General features: G+C 54.1%; 1 protein-coding gene across 2 annotated transcripts in view; it reads right to left on the bottom strand.

Moving 5' to 3' along the window:
* Window positions 1-10,884: 10,884 nt before the first annotated feature.
* ARID3B (AT-rich interaction domain 3B) overlaps window positions 10,885-15,535 on the bottom strand; it is a 48,294-nt gene continuing 43,643 nt past the window's right edge. Inside the window, exons 8-9 of one of the 2 annotated variants that reach the window (XM_070358621.1) lie at window positions 14,304-14,402; window positions 10,885-13,433 (exon numbers count right to left, since the gene is read on the bottom strand). In XM_070358621.1, coding sequence (XP_070214722.1) covers window positions 13,270-13,433; window positions 14,304-14,402 — 263 coding nt within the window. In that variant the 3' untranslated portion in view covers window positions 10,885-13,269. Of the gene's footprint in view, window positions 13,434-14,303; window positions 14,406-15,535 lie in introns of both variants that reach the window. The other variant, XM_070358620.1, reaches the window with a different exon arrangement.

Below are 15,535 nucleotides of genomic sequence, written 5' to 3' on the forward strand. Positions count from 1 at the left end.
CAGATGGCCTGTAACCAGTGTAGATGTGGGCCCCAGCGCGAGGGTCTCCCAGCCTCGTGCCTGTGTCCTGTGATATCCCCCTCTCTCCAGTCCCTGGGAGCCCCTCCAATGACTCACCTGTGAGTGAATGTGAGCCCCAGGCCCTGTGCTTGTGCAGAGGGGGTGACTTAGAAGTTGGTCCTGCATCATGGGGTCCTGTGTGGAGCAGCCAATGGGCCAAGCACAGCAGGGAGAGGGGCAGCAGCTGGACAGGGGCTGACGCTGCTCCAGCGGCTGGCTGCAGGGGGTGCGAGGGGCGCCTGGGGCCTCCAGCACTCTCCACCTCTAGTCCCACCCCCCACCTCAGGCTCCTTCCACCCTCCTCTTCCCAGAGTCTCTACCTCATTCTGTCTTCCTTTTCAATTCCAGGATTCTGTGGCCTTCACCATTCCCCAAATAGAGCTTAAGAATCCACCTTCCAATGCAGGGGACACGGATTCGATCCCTGGTCAGGTAACTATGATGCCACATGCCACAGGGCAACTAAATCCGTGCACCACAACAATAAAAGCCCAAGTAGGCAAAAAAAAAAAAAAAAAGACTGTGGGCTATGGAACCTGACCACTAGCTCATTAAATCCTGACCCCACATTACACTATTGTGTGCCCACATTGTGTACGCCACCTCTCTGGGAAGTGAAGTGAAGTGAAAGTCGCTCAGTTGTGTCCGAGTCTTTATGACCCCATGGACTATAGAGTCCATGGAATTCTCCAGTTCAGAATACTGGAGTGGGTAGCCTTTCCCTTCTCCAGGGGATCTTCCCAACCCAGGGATCGAAGCCAGGTCTCCCGCATTGCAGGTGGATTCTTTACCAGCTGAGCCACCAGGGAAGCCTCTTTGGGCCTCATCTGTAAAAATCAAGAAGAATAACAGTTTCCTTCCCTCAGCAGCTGGCTGTGAGGGTTAAACTGGACAAGCCTGTAAAAGGCTCGGTGCTGTGCTGGACACTTGGCACGTAGTCCTAAAATGTTAGCTGCTATTGTTACACTTTACTACTACTAGCGTTACTTCACGCTACTGCAGGCCTGGCCACTTTGAGACAGAAGTCCGCCTTCTGAATCAGGGTCCCTTTAGGGCCAAAGAGCTGCCATGGGGCTTTGATCTTACGTACCCTCTGGGTTAGCCTGTTAGGGCTGCCACCCTCCCTCCTAAGTTGCTTCAGTTATGCCGGACTCTTTGTGACCCTATGAACTATAGCCCGCCAGGCTCCTCTGTCCATGGGCTTCTCCAGGCAAGAATACTGGAGTGGGTTGCCATGTCCTCCTCCAGGGGATCTTCCAGATCCAGGGATCAAACCAGCACCTCCTGTGGTTACTGCATGGCAGGCGAATTCTTTACTGCTGAACCACGGGGGAAGCCCCAAGAGCTGCCATAACCCAGTACAAGGTGGGACTTAACCTACAGAAACTTGCTGTCTTAGCTGGAGGCTGGAGTCTGAGATCAAGGTGTCGGCAGGGTTGGTTCCTTCCCACTTCGCCCCCAGCTCCTGGCGGATGCTGACAGTCTTTGACACTGGGGCATCACCCCAGCCTCTGCCTTCATGTGAAGGAGGCACTCTCTCTGCATCCGTGTTTTCAGATTTCCCCTATTTATAGGGTTGGATCCCTAGGTCAGGAAGATCCCCTGGAGAGGAAATGGCAACCCACTCCAGCATTCTTGCCTGGAAATCCCATAGACAGAGGAGCCTCTTTGGCTTACAGTCCATGGAGTTGCAAAGAGTCAGACACGACTGAGTATCTGAGCACAGCACAGGGCCCACTCTAATGAGCTCATTTTTAATTTACTTCCGTACAGACCCCAACTCCAACTGAAGTCCCACTCTGGGGCAATGGGAGTTAAAGTGCAAACACATTTTTCTTTCAGGGGGCACAGTTTAACCCATGACAGCTTCTAATGTGCTTCCTGCTGCCTTCTTTTTAAAATCTTTTTCATTCTTCTTCTTCCTTTTATTAAAAAAAAAAAATTGCTTATTTGGCTGTGCTGGGTCTTAGTTGCAGCATGTGAGATCCAGCTCCCTGACCAGGGACGGAACCTGGGCCCCGTGCATGGGAGTCCTGAGCCTTCGCCCTGGACCACCAGGGAAGTCCCCCGCTGCCTTCTTGTTGGACGGGTTGGATGTGACTTGGGATCTTAGGGACCCAGCTGTTCGTCTTGTTTTTCCCCTCCTTTAATTCCAGGACCCTGACACAGCTGCAGAGGCTGGCATGTCCACAGGAAGGGCCACTTAGTGAGCCCCCAGACACCTCATCCACATAGGGGTGGGGGAGGCAGATTGGGGTCCAGGTTGGAAATTGGGCTTCTCTCTGCATGCCAGGCCCTGCCCAGATGGAGGAGCCTGTGTGGGGGTGTTTGTTGGCATTAGAAGATGGGGGTGAGGTTCCCCTCAGACGGGGCTGCAATCTGTCCTTCCTTGCCTGGCCCTGGCTAGTGACAGGAGCAAGATGCAGGCTTTGGAGAAGAAAAACAACCAGAGGGCTGCCAGGATCCAGGTGGAAAATGGAAGGAACTGGGAGCTGTCTGCGGTCAGGGGAAGAGGGGCCCATCTGGAGTCAGGACCCCCAAGAAGCCCTTCCTAAAGACCCTAGAGTCTTCCCCAAGCCAGAAACCAGGGGCTGGTGCACAAAAGCAGGCAGCCCCAGTTTGTCACAGGGACTAGCCCCTTCCCCTCACGGGGCCTCAGATTTTCTGTCTGTAGAATACGTCCCAAACTCCCTGTCCGGGCCTCTGCAGAGCTGAGGGCTCAGGTCCAGGGTGTGGAGCCTCCTGGGCTGAGGCAGCCCTTCTGCTCCAGGCTGAACGGGATGACTAGGGGCAGGAGCGGGACTCTGGGTCCAGCTGGCCCTGGAAGCTGCAACGAGAGCTACTAGGGGCAAGGGTCCGTGCCCTCAGGTGAGCATGACCTAGGTCTGCCCACACCTGAGGACAGGAATGAGAACCGGGACAGTGTGGTCGGCCAAGAAGGGAGGCCAGGAGCCAGGTGTTCCAGAGTCTTCTGCACCCGCCCCCTTCCCACAGGCGCAGGCCCCACCCAGCAGAGAACCCAGGCAACCTCCCGGAGTCTGTGCAGGCAAGGTGGGCTCCAGGCCTGTTGGAGGTCTGGGCCTAGCTTGGCTTCTCTTTGGGGACCAGACTGGCATTTACTGAGTGGGCACCAGCCAAGCCCACTCCCCTCAGCCTCCAGTCCACTGTCTGCGGGGCAGGCCATTGTGGAATCCTCCCTGGGTCTCTTGGCAGCAGGCTTTCAAGAACACAGAGATGGGTTGTGGCCTGCTGGCCTTGGACAAACCCTCTGCTGACTCTGGGCTCAGGTCCCCATCTGTGCACTGGGAGTGGGCTGGCGGGACTCAGGGGTTCTGGCCTTTGGTGATACCGTGACCCTATGTGGTTTACTATTGGGTTGCTGTCCCTTGGTCATGCTCTCTCCAACTCTTTATGGCCTGCTTCCCAGTGGAGTGGCCCACTGGCCTTGGTTGGGTTAATGAGGTTCAGAATGGGATGAGGGCAAGGGGCCAGGGTCCTGCCGTCCCTAACAGGCCCCAGGTGCTGCCAGAGCCGAGGCCCACAATGGAACCCAAGGAGTGTCCAGGGTGGGCCCCCCCAGAGACAGAGAGGAGAGCTTGGGAGCAGGCCCCCGCCCACCCTCACAGAAGGTGATAGCTGGCCTGGCTGGTCCTGGCTGCCCTCCCTCAGGGCTGGGGATGGGGCTGGAAGTAGGGCCTCCCAGACAGAGGATGCAATGGTGTGGGCCAGGCCCTCTAAGACAACCCTGGGTCCTTGTGCCCAGGAAACAGAGGGTCTGGGAAAGAGGCCGAGGCCACCTGGGAGGTGACGGTAGGGTGATCTCTGGAGGTGGCGAGAAGAAGGCTTGTGAATCAAAATCAGGATGTCTCTACTGAGGGCCAAGATCTGAGCCTTGGGGCCCTTGCTCTGTCTTGGGGTGGCCCTGGGTGGGGACCAGGCACTCAGTCCTCACTGGCACAAAGCAAATGCCTCAGGGTCAAGGCTCTGTGGGCCCGACCTGGTGCATAGGGACTGCATGCGGGGAGACGGGGAAGGATATGGAGACTGAAGGGGATTAGGGACTTAGGCTTGCCCTCAGGCAGCTCTCTGGTGGGGTGGAATCAGTCATACAGGAAGCACTGAGGGAGTATCACCCATCAATATTTTTGGATTCAGGGAAATTTTTAGTCACTGAAAAATTTGGAGGGGAAGAAAACTGACCACCACCAACTGACTAGGTTAGCATGAACAAGTCTGCCTTCTCTAAACCTCTGTTTCTTCATCTGCAAAATGGGGATACTGATAGTACCTACTTCAAAGGAAGATGTGAGGATCACACAAGACGTGGGGCACCGTGCCTATTTCTGGTGCCCCTGAGCTTCTTTATACCTGGGGTCCAGTTTGGGTATCAGTATTAAGGTCATAAAACCAGAGACAGACCCAAGATCAACCGTGTAGGGGGGCTTTAGCCACATAATCTATCCATTGTTCCACCAACAAGGCATTGTTCCCACTTCTTATTAAGTTCAGGAAACAATCGGATATAATGAGCGGCCACCAATGACAGACAATGTAGCGCGTTCACGGCCTGGAGCTTCCGCACCGCACTAACAGTGATCGGGCCTCACCCTTATGACTCTGCGTGGAGGAGCTGGGTGGGGGCTCCCGTGCCTTGCCTCAGCTGCTCTCTGGGGATCCTGAGCAAAGCAGGGCAGGTCCATCAGTGGACCCTCAGGCTGGGAACTGTGTCCTCAGGAAACAGGAGCTGGTGCAGCTCCGAGCATCAAGGGCTCCAGTGCTGGGAGGACAGGCACCTCCAGCCAGCTCTCAGCTGAAGGCATCATTTGGGGATTCTCCAGAGGGGCACTCCCTACCTCTCTGTGCGATCCAGGCCTAGTTTCTCTCTCTGCCCTTGTCTCTCCATCTGCAAACTGGAGGGAGAATCAGGGGCCTGAAGGGTCCTTCCAGTGTGGGCCTTGGCTAGTTCACCTGGCTTCCTCAGCTGCCTGGCCTTCATACCTGGTACCTGCCCTGCCCCTGTGCCCTCTGTCGGGAGAAGCCTCTGCCTTATCCACTCCCAGACCTCAGCCACAGCCCTGGAACCACAGAGGAGAGGAGTATCTCAGAAAAGCTGGTGGCCAGGGCCAGTGCCCGTGCCCAGGCTGGGGAAGAAAAGTGGTGCGGAGACTGAGGCCCAGAGCCACCAGGGAACAGGTTCACAGCCTCGCCCTACAGCACACGATTGAGGTCAGCCCCCCGCCCAGCCCCAGTAAGCCAAGCAGTCCTAGCACAGAGGATCTGGACTGACAGGCCTCAGGAAACCAAGGAGCGGGGACAAGGACTCTTGGGGAGAGGGGAGGACCCTGTGGCTATGCCTTTAGCTCCCAAGGACAAGCTCTCTGTCAGTCTATTGTAGGTAGCTACAGTCAGAGGCTGTCTTTGTCCCCTACCTGCCATGGGGCCTGCAGTGCTCATGTGGCATAAGGTTCCTAACTCTTCGTGGGTGGGACTGCCTGGCCCTTTCCCAAAGGGACCCTGTGGCTCAGAGTAGAGCTGGGCAGGGAGTGGCCAGTGGGGATGCTGGGATCCTTGTGGGGCTTTGGTGGCTCACTGATTGCCCCTGGGCCAGCTAGGACCCTGTAACTCACTGCCTTGGCACTGGGCTTTTGACTTTTCACAGTGAGTTTTCATTTACTTGTGCTCTACAGTGTCTATTTCACAGACAAGAAACTGCCCAGAGAAGGGCAGTAACTTGCCTGAGGTCACACAGCAAAACAGCAGGTCAGCCCCTGGTTCCCTAACCTGTCCCAGAAGGGTGGTTTCTTATTTCACACTGTCTATTCTGAGCTTGAGAGCAGGGCCACCTTCAATGCCCACAGGCCAGACCGCTCAGGGTTACATCCCCCTTGAGGTCATCTGGCTGTTTTTTCTTTTTCTGAACTTCCCTCCCTACCTTCTTATATGCTTCCTTCTCTCAAAGAGCTCTGTCAGCTGGGCCACATGCCCCCAGAATCTTCCTCAATGCTGTCACTGAACACTCCCCCCATCAACTGCCTTAAGTGAAGCAGGGTTTTGCCGAGGGGGACTCTGGCAGGGTGACAGGACAGAACATCTCTGGGATTGTTTCCCCAGCATTGTCCTCTGCAAAATGTTCTCTGCAGTCCCTGACATAAACAGGCCACTGTGGGGGCTGCCAAATTCTCCATTGAGAGATCCAGCACTGGGTACCGAACCCAACTGAATCAACGATCTCCTTCCTAGGGCCACTTGACTTGGGACAAAAGAGTAATCCATCCAAGGCTGAAGACTGGACACATAAAACTAAACTGGGGACCCTGTTTTTCTCTGTGGAAAAAGCTGGATTTCAGTAAGAGCAGATGGAGCTGACAAGTCCCAGAAAGTTAAACTGGGACAGAGAGATTTTGCTTCAGCCCAAGGGGTCTCGGGCTTCCTTAGTGGTTCAGATGGTAAGGAATCCGCCTGCATTGTGGGAGATCTGGGTTCCATCCCTGGGTTGGGAAGATCCCCTGCAGGACGGCATGGCAACCCACTCCAGTATTCTTGCCTGGAGAATCCCCATGAACAGAGGAGCCTGGTGGGCTACAGTCCATGGGGTCGCAGAGTTGACAGACTTAGCGACTAAACACACACACCAGGGGGTCTCATGCATGCAGAAGACATAAACTTGACCTTTGGTTTGGTCCTCTTGTTTTGTTCTGTAGCTCAGGCAGCAGGTTGGGCTGGTCTTTGGGAGGGCAAAAGTACCTTCCATGGGCAGTGCTTCTGGGTTCCAGACCCTTCCTGGGGCCAGCCTGAGGTCCCACTGCCCTAGGGCTCCTCCACACATTCTGGAGTCGGACAGTAAATACCCATCCTTTCTGCTCACATGGACCTTTTTGGATCCCTTAACCAGGGAAAACACCGTCAATGCCTCCAAACCAGAGGACTGCCCCCTGTCCCAAAGGTCCTCCCTGGAGGCCGAGCATTGCCCTCCACTGGCTTATCTTAGACCCGGCTCCGGCTTGTTCCCTCGGCACAGACCACCTCACCATCCTTGGCCTTCTTGTGTGTCCCTGTGTCCCGGCTGCTGCGGGGCTTTGTACTCACCGTCTCCAAGCGCAGACGGGTGGCCCCACGCTTCCCAGTCCTGCTGGTCTGGTTGGTTCCTTCTCCCCTTCCTTCCGGCGGTGGTTACAAACCTTCTCTTCCAGAAGCCCCAGGCCACCAACTCCTCCTTCTCTGCGGGCAGTAACTTGCACTCCATTTCTCAGGGACGCGGGCGGAGACGCGGTCTGCGCTGGGGGACTTCCCTCCACTCGCCGAGCGTCTTTCCCAGTCGCCCCGCCCCCTCGCCCCATTGGCTGCGCGGAAGGCACATACCCAGCCCTGGCCAATGAGGTGAGAGAGGCTGCGGCTAGTGGCCGGAAAGGCTGGTCCCCGGGATGCTGGAGTCCCTCAGGTGATTCCCTGCTGTGCGCGGCGTGGGGACGATTGGGCTAGAGTGATAATCACACCCACTCTCTACGGTCTGCTTCCTTCTCATCACCGCGCTGGGTTACCCCGGCCCTAAGTGAAAAATGCACATGAGGGAGAGGTGGGACAACTGCGTTAAGAGTCTGTTCCCAGCCTGCCGTTCACTACATGTGACCTCGTGCACATTTCTGCCCTTTAGTTTCTTCATCCGCAGAATGAACAAAGTCACTGCCTCACACGTCTGTGGGTTTAGTGTTACATGAGACACTTGAGTACAGAGTGCTTTGCCTTGCTCGTGGTTAGGGCACAGACCCTGGGTTCCGTTACCACTGACTGCTCCTCTCTCCACTCTGGGACCGCATTGCTACTCAGCCTCTCCGTACCTCCCGTGTCATATACGTGTAGAGGAGCAAACGAGTTAATTCTTGCAAAGAACTTAAAAGCACACCTGGCCCACACCAATGTTCAGTAATTGGGACTTTTACAGCCTCCTTATCACTGCCAGCTATACACATCCCACGTTCTGGGGCACACGTGCAGATTTCCTCTGGGGTACAAATCTGGTAGCAGAATTGCTGGGCCCCACGTCATGTTCATGTTCCATTTTGCTAGGAAAAGCCAAAGTGTCTTTCAGAGTTAGGCTGATTTACACTCCCCCCAGCAGTCTGAGAGCTCCCATAGCTTTCCATCTTGGCCTGGTGTATTTTTTTTTTTTTTTTTGGCCATACTAGGTCTTCATTGCTGCTGGGCTTTGTCTAGTTGCAGCGATCAGAGGCTAGTCTTGTGGTGACTTTTCTTGTTGCAGTGCTCACACTCTATAGCGTAAGGGCTCCATAGTTGTGGTGCAAAGGTCTAATTGTCCCTTAGTGTGTGTACTCTTCCTAGACCAGGGATCAAATGTCCCTTCTTTTGGACCACTGGACCATCAGGGAATCCAAGGCCTGGTATTTTAAGACTACAGCTTGTGACAATCTGATGACAGCGAATGTTTTTTCTGTATGTTTCTCTGATCACTGATGTCCAGTCATTTTATTTCCCCTTCTGCAGAACATCTGTTTATGACTTTGCCCCATCTGCTCAATTTTTCTTTTTCGCTTTTGTCTTTAGTTCAGTTCAGTGGCTCAGTCGTATCTGACTCTTTGCAACCCCATGAACTGCAGCACACCAGGCTTCACTGTCTATCACCAACACCCAAAGCTTGCTCAAACTCATCTCCATCAAGTCGGTGATGCCATCCAACCACATCATCCTCTGTCATCCCCTTCTCCTCCTGCCTTCAATCTTTCCCAGCATCAGGGTCTTTTCCAATGAGTCAGTTTTTCACATCAGGTGGCCAAAGTATTGGGAGTTTCAGCTTCAGCATCAGTCCTTCCAATGAATATTCAGGCCTGATTTCTTTTTTTAATTGGAGGCTAATTACTTTACAATGTTGTGGTGGTTTTTGCCATACATTCACATGAATCAGCCATGGATGTACATGTGTTCCCCATCTTGACCCTCCCTCCCCATCCCAACCCTCAGGGTCATCCCAGTACACCCGCCCTGAGCACCCTGTTTGATGCATTGAACCCGAAGTGGCGATCTATTTCACATATAATATACATGTTTCAATGCTATTCTCTCAAATCATCCCACCCTCACCTTCTCCCACAGAGTCCAAAAGTCTGTTCTTTACATCTGTGTCTCTTTTGCTGTCTCGCATATAGGGTCATCATTCCCATCTTTGTAAATTCCACATATATGCATTAACATACTGTATTAGTGTTTTTCTTTCTGACTTACTTTGCTCTGTATAATAAGGGCCTGATTTCCTTTAGGATTGACTGGTTTGATCTTAAGACTGCTTTTGTCTTAAACATTTGTAAAAAATTCTGACCACTACTCCTTTGTCAGTTCTGTATTGCAAGTATCTCCTGCCAGTTTTTTATTTTTTGGTATCTTTTGATGAACTTTTTTTTTTTGGAGGGTCTAGTTTGAAGAACTCTTCTTTTCTCAAGGTCTTAGATATTCTCTCTCTCTCTCTCTCTATATATATATATATATATATTTTTTTTTTCCTGTTAATTGAGAGTGGAATGGAACTGCAGGCCTGGTGCCTTGTTCTTCCCAGATTCTCCATTTCTCACTGGACCCTTATTCAGCTGCCACTTATCCCTCAGTGTCACCTCACATTCACTCCATGCTGTTAATATGTCTTTGGACCATGCTTCTTCTCATCTGGCGGCCTCCTCCTATAACAGGCCCGCTGAATCTCCACGTGGCAGCCCTGTGATGTGTCTCTGGAAGTTGTGACGTGTTATCCCAATTATGGGTAAATAAGTACTAAAGGGTTGGTTATTTCTTTCAAAAAATTTTTTAAAATATCAGTGAGAGGTTCAAGACTGTCCCAATGTCACTCTCACTTTCCAGCACTTCAAAATGGCAGAGAAAGGTCTGACAGGCGAGGTGTCTGTCATGGATGGAGGACGACAATCACAAACCTGCCCAGTGCTTTAGTTCTCTGCCCATTTCTCTTAGTGTTGTCAGTCCCAGGTTGTGCCCATAGGATGTGCACTGCGGTAGAGAAAAATGCTGAGCAGCCTGGGCCTAGGCCTAAGTTTCAGTGGCAGTGTCCCAGGGTGTCCACATCTAGAATGTCTCCCAGTTCCAAGTCACCCTTATAGAAAAGCCTCTAAGCCTATGCCCTCCTCAAAACACAGCAGTAGTATCCTGATGCTGAGGATAGGCCCAAATCCCTCAGCCTGGGCTCCATCCTGGCCCCAGCCACACTTTTGTCTACCAGTACTATCCAGTTCCCCAATGCCAGATCCTGATACCACATGTATCAGTTCGTCCACTTTTCCTCATGTCTTGTTTGCAACTTCATTCTTCCTGATGAAATGTCCTGTGGTGTTGCAATTCATGGGGTCGCAGAGAGTCGGACACGACTGAGCGACTGATCTGATCTGATCTGAGGAAGCCTTCCAGGGATTCCCTAGTGAGCTGCTCCAGCATTTATCTGCCCATGGGTTCCAATCATGTTTTGTCGAGAGTCGTGTGTGCCTTCCAGACAAGAGTGTGAGCTCTGTAGGTGTGGGGACTGTACTTAGCAGGAGTTGAAAGAGGGCTTGCTCGTGGCCCTGTGCCTGCTGGGACCCTGACGTGATGCCAGGGGTCAGTGCGGGTGGTCATGCAGTATCAGAGGCACCCAGCTAATACAGAAGACAGGCTGAGAGTAAGTGCTTTGGGGAAACAGTGAGTGAGCAGTGAAGAGAAAGTTTAGGAAAAATCAAGGGATCAGAGGAATAGTTTATTTAGCCCCTTTTATTTGGAAGTCCCTTGCCCTCTTCCTGTTACTGTCAAATCAAAGAGCCAAAGCACCTGTGTCCTGCTTGTGTGAAGAGGTAGAGGTTTATTGAAATATAAACATTCGAGAACATGTAAGATAGAAAATAACCACAACATATACAGACACTTGCTGCAAGAGGACTTCTGAGGTATTCATCCACTGCCTAGGCTACCCCTGTGCTATCACATTTTTTTCCTGGTTAAATACAAGATGGGGAAGGGGAGGGGACAGAGTGCCCCGGTCAATGGCTGCCATGTGACCTCAGGGCTGCACCGTCCGGAGAGCTCTTCTTGGCCCAGGGCCTCATTCTGGGGGCACTGGCGGGCATGCCTACCCTCTGGCTTTCAGGTTGAGACCTTGCTGCTGCCCCTCAGGGCAGCAAGGCCTTGATGAGAGGGCGAGACTGGGCAAGCTGCCTGGGGAAAGGAGAGGATCCAACAACCAGGAAGACACAGCACATGGTCCCTGTGTCCTCCGGGTGGCAAGGGTCCATCCTTCGTGACCAAAGTCCTGAGAAAGACACACTGGCCAAATGTCTGTGATGCCTTCAAGTGGGCCCAGCACCAGCCAACCAGGCTCCTCCCTGACACAGACACCAGATGCCCCTCTCTGCCCAGCCCTGTGCTGGCCTGGTGAGGCCAGGAGAGGGTCAGCCCCCAGCAGATGGGACTGTGTGTGTGTGTGTGTATGTGTGTGTGAGAGTGAGATGGTGTTGGGGGCTGGGGGAGAGACAGGAGATGGAGTTGGTGGCGCTGCAGCTCACCGGGCTGAGGTATGTGTTCTGTGCTCGTGTCTGATTTCCCTTTCCTAGCCAGACTGAGCGTGGGGCTTGTGTGGGCTTGGGTCCACCTCAGCCTCCCACCGCTACCGCGGGATAATGTCACAGTGGGCGGGGTTCTAGTGAACACTGCAGAGCGAACTTGACTGAGAGGTGAGCCATGCGTGAGAATCACCTCTTCTTTATGACACAGGAGCAGCCTGTTTCACCCCAGCATCCAAGAGGAGAGACAGAGCTCCTCAGCACCTCCTCACCCTCTGGGGCAGCTTGACCCCTGCAGGCTTCATGGCCTCCATGGTCTGCACCTGCCCTGAGGTGGGAACGCTGAGTGAAGGGGAGATGCCCTGCCCCTAGCCTGGTGAGGGACTGCCCAGCTCTGGTGGGAAATGGGTCAAGGGCCATCCTGACAACCAGTGTGGTTTCAGGACCCAACCTGCATGAGAGGGGTCCCTCCGTTCCACCTCCTCCCGCCACTGTGATCCCTGAGTCATCTCTCCTGCCGCCTCCCCCTCCTCCTCACTGGGGGATCTTAGGGAAGGGCCAGAGGGGCTGGGGTACCAAACCATTTGCTCGGCTTTGGGGGACATCTGCTTTCATTTCTTTGGTGCTACAGTAACAACAATAAAAATTTTAAAGTAAAAAAAACCCCACAAAAGTCAGCAAACACATATAAAAAAGATTTCAGAGATGCAAATACTTCCTGAAGAGTCAAACATCAACAATTACAAATCTGAGGTATTTCAATGAACCTGACACTGGCAGGTTTGGGGATGGAGGGGCTGAGATGGCCCCCCGCCGAGAAGAGGCGGGGCCTGAGGGACAAGTGGGCTGTTTCCTGGGAGAGCTGGCCAACAGGGACCAATGGAGGGTGGCGGGGGCAGGGGCAGGGGCCTGAGGTCTGGGTGGGTCAGAAAAGGGCCAGTGGAGTGGGTGCCAGGGCCTGCTTGGGCCACCCCCGGGGCTCTGCCTCTCCCTTGGCAGATCCCCAGCAGGCCCTGGGTCCTGAGGACTGCCCTTATCAGCCCTTGCTCGGAACCATTAAAAAGGGATATGGGGCCCTGAGGACTGCTTCAAGACATGAATTTGAGGGACCCACACTCCGGGAACCAAACATGGTATAGGCAAGGTGGACTGGGAGGACCCCATCCCATGCTCAGCAGAGAAGGGCCGCAGAGGTGTGCTCTTGGCTCTAAGCAGCCCCACATGGGAGTTAAAGATGGGGGAGCTGAGCAGGGAAAGACACCAGTGACCCTGGAGTCACAGCAGAAGGCAGGGGAAGAGAAATAAATTAAAGGGGAAAGGGTGTGGAGAGCCTCCAGCCCTGTGTCAGCTTACAGATTGTCAATACACTGTGCCCGGGGATGGGAGGGGGCCTGGGAGCCCTGGAGGAAGCTGGACGCCCACAGACCCCGCCCAGTTCTCCAGGACAATCCCTGATTGGACAACACTGCCCGGTCAGGCCCCTCCAGCCTCTCCCTGCCTCTAGAGTACAGCAGGACCTGATGGAGCCTGGGCAGATGGACATGTCCAAACTCTCAACATCTGGCCAAATGGTGTCTGATGTGGGCTCCATGAGATGAGGTAAATTCTGTGCATCAACTTCCGCCGCTCTTGAAGAAAGAGTGGGGAGTACGGAGCTGGGTCCTGCCCCTCAGAGGGACCAGCTGGTGGAGGGCTCTGCACTGGGGGTGCCCCGGGACGAGGTAGGACTTGGTGAGCAGTGAGAACTGCTGCTGCTGCTGGAGCTGCTGCCGATGCTCTGGGGGGCGGATCCTGTGATGAGGTGGACCGCAGGTTTCTGGGCAAACAGCACACCTGAGTGAGCGGAGGAGGGGAGAAGGCAGTGTGAGCAGGTGGCGAGAGCAGAGACAGGTGCAGGGGTTCAGTCCCTCACCATCTCACTGCTGCCTAACTCTGGGTGAGGCTCCAGGCGGGGTGGTGCGCTTGGTGCCGATACTGCCCTGCCAGCAGGTGTGTCTAAGCTGCTGAGGCGGGCAGTCAATTTGCTGAAAGGCCCCAAAGGCTCTAAGGGAAGTGTTCCCAGACCATGTTTAGGAAGATTAGAGATGAACCCGTCAAAGAAAGGAGACCTGTGCTTAGGAAGACTGTAATGGCGGACACATTTAACTTACGCATGCATGTGTGCTAAGTCGCTTCAGTGGTGTCTAACTCTTGGTGACCCTATGGACTGTGTAGCCCACCAGGCTCCTCTGTCCATGGGATTCTCCAGGCAAGATCACTGGAGCGGACAGCCATGCCCTCCTCCGGGATCTTCCAGACCCAAGGATCGAACTTAGGTTTCTTATGTCTCCTGCACTGGCAGGAGGGTTCTTTACCACTAGTGCCATTGGGAAACCCCGATTTAGTTTACAATACAATATTAAAGACATGGATGGAATTGATTATGATTCCTTACATTCAATGACTTTCTTTTAATGAGCGAGCCAACCAATTGGTCAAAAAAGGGTTAGACAAGGGGTCTCTATGACTCCGTCACAGGTGGAGGGGGACCTGCCATCCTGTTGGCAGTCCTCAGTCCTCCTCATCCAGAACTACTTTACCTTTAGAACTTTGAGACAACATGAAAGGAAGGCCCCCTGGGAAGGTGTTCAGACAGGAGTGTGGGGCGAGGGGGCCTTGCAGGGAGCCGCACCGAGACTGGCTGCCAGCCTGCACCTCCCTTACCTGCGTAAGTGGTACCATCGATGTCCACAGACATGCTGATGCTCCCAATGCTGCTTGTGGTTAGGTTCAGTGCTGCCGCCGAGGCCTCTGCTCTGTCCTCTGCTGGGGACAAGGGAGACGGCAGGCCCGGTCAAGCCCTTGGGCATTTCCGTCACCCGCTCTGAGGCTTGGCCACCCTCCCAGCCCGGCCGCAGCAGGCTAAGGCCTCCCAGAGTTCGAAAGCACCCGTGTAACCTTCTCGACCATAAGGTCTGGCAGGAGACCCAGGCTGGTCAATATCCTATCGCTTGCTTTCTCCACTGACTCACTTCACTTCCCCAACTCGCTCTGCTCTCAGAGAAGAGGGGTCACATTGGGAAGGAGGCGGACCTCGGCTCATAGCTGTGCACTGATACGTTCAGTGTGATTCAACAAACCCTGAGCACCCATTATCCACCAGACGGGGGGCCAGGATGGGCGAAGGGGTCGGAGATCACTAAGACCAGCCCCATCCACTGAGAACTCGCCTGGCTTCTTCCTCCCCTTAATTAGACTGGGGTGTCCTCAAGGATGGGGTCTGCCTATCCAGTCCCTGTCACTCCCTCTCCATCTGAGCCATCCACGGTCTATGGAAGGCGGCAGGCACTGGCACACGAGGCCTCTGCCCGGCCCACCTGAGACTCTGTCCGTTCCTGATGTTGAGAGCCAAGAATTCTTCCAGATGAGCTGCTTCATCTATTAGCCTCTGGCTTGTGCAGGACCAGGGGCAGCTGGCCTGAGCAGGGAACAGGGCAGAGCCCTGCTCTGGGCCACCATCTCGTTTCCTTGGGCTCCTCACCAGGGGAGAGTGGGACAGGAAGGGGCTGCCTGGGAATACACACAGCTCCCTTCACACCTGATTTTTCCCCAACACAAGCCTGCTCATGTTTGTTCTGAGAGAGAGTCAAGAATGGCAAAGAAATGTGTGAGGGGGAAAGGGGAGAAACAGGAATGAGGGGTGTGGGGTGTGTGGCTGTAGGGATGAGAAGGTGGGGCATCTGAAAAATGTGGAGGGCAAGGGACAGATGTCAATTATGCTGCCAAACTTGTATTTCCTCCTCCCTTCCCTCCTGAGGGCCACTGGCTGCCGGCCTGAGGCAGCTCTGGCCCCTTGCTGGGCCTCGGGAGTGGGGCGCAGTCTTTCTTCCAGGTGGTGGGGCAGTGGGGGGTAAGGGCAAGCCCTTTAACTGAGACAGATCAAAAAGCAGGAGTGG

This window comes from Bos mutus, chromosome 21, assembly GCF_027580195.1.
Source record: "Bos mutus isolate GX-2022 chromosome 21, NWIPB_WYAK_1.1, whole genome shotgun sequence".
NCBI lineage: Eukaryota > Metazoa > Chordata > Mammalia > Artiodactyla > Bovidae > Bos > Bos mutus.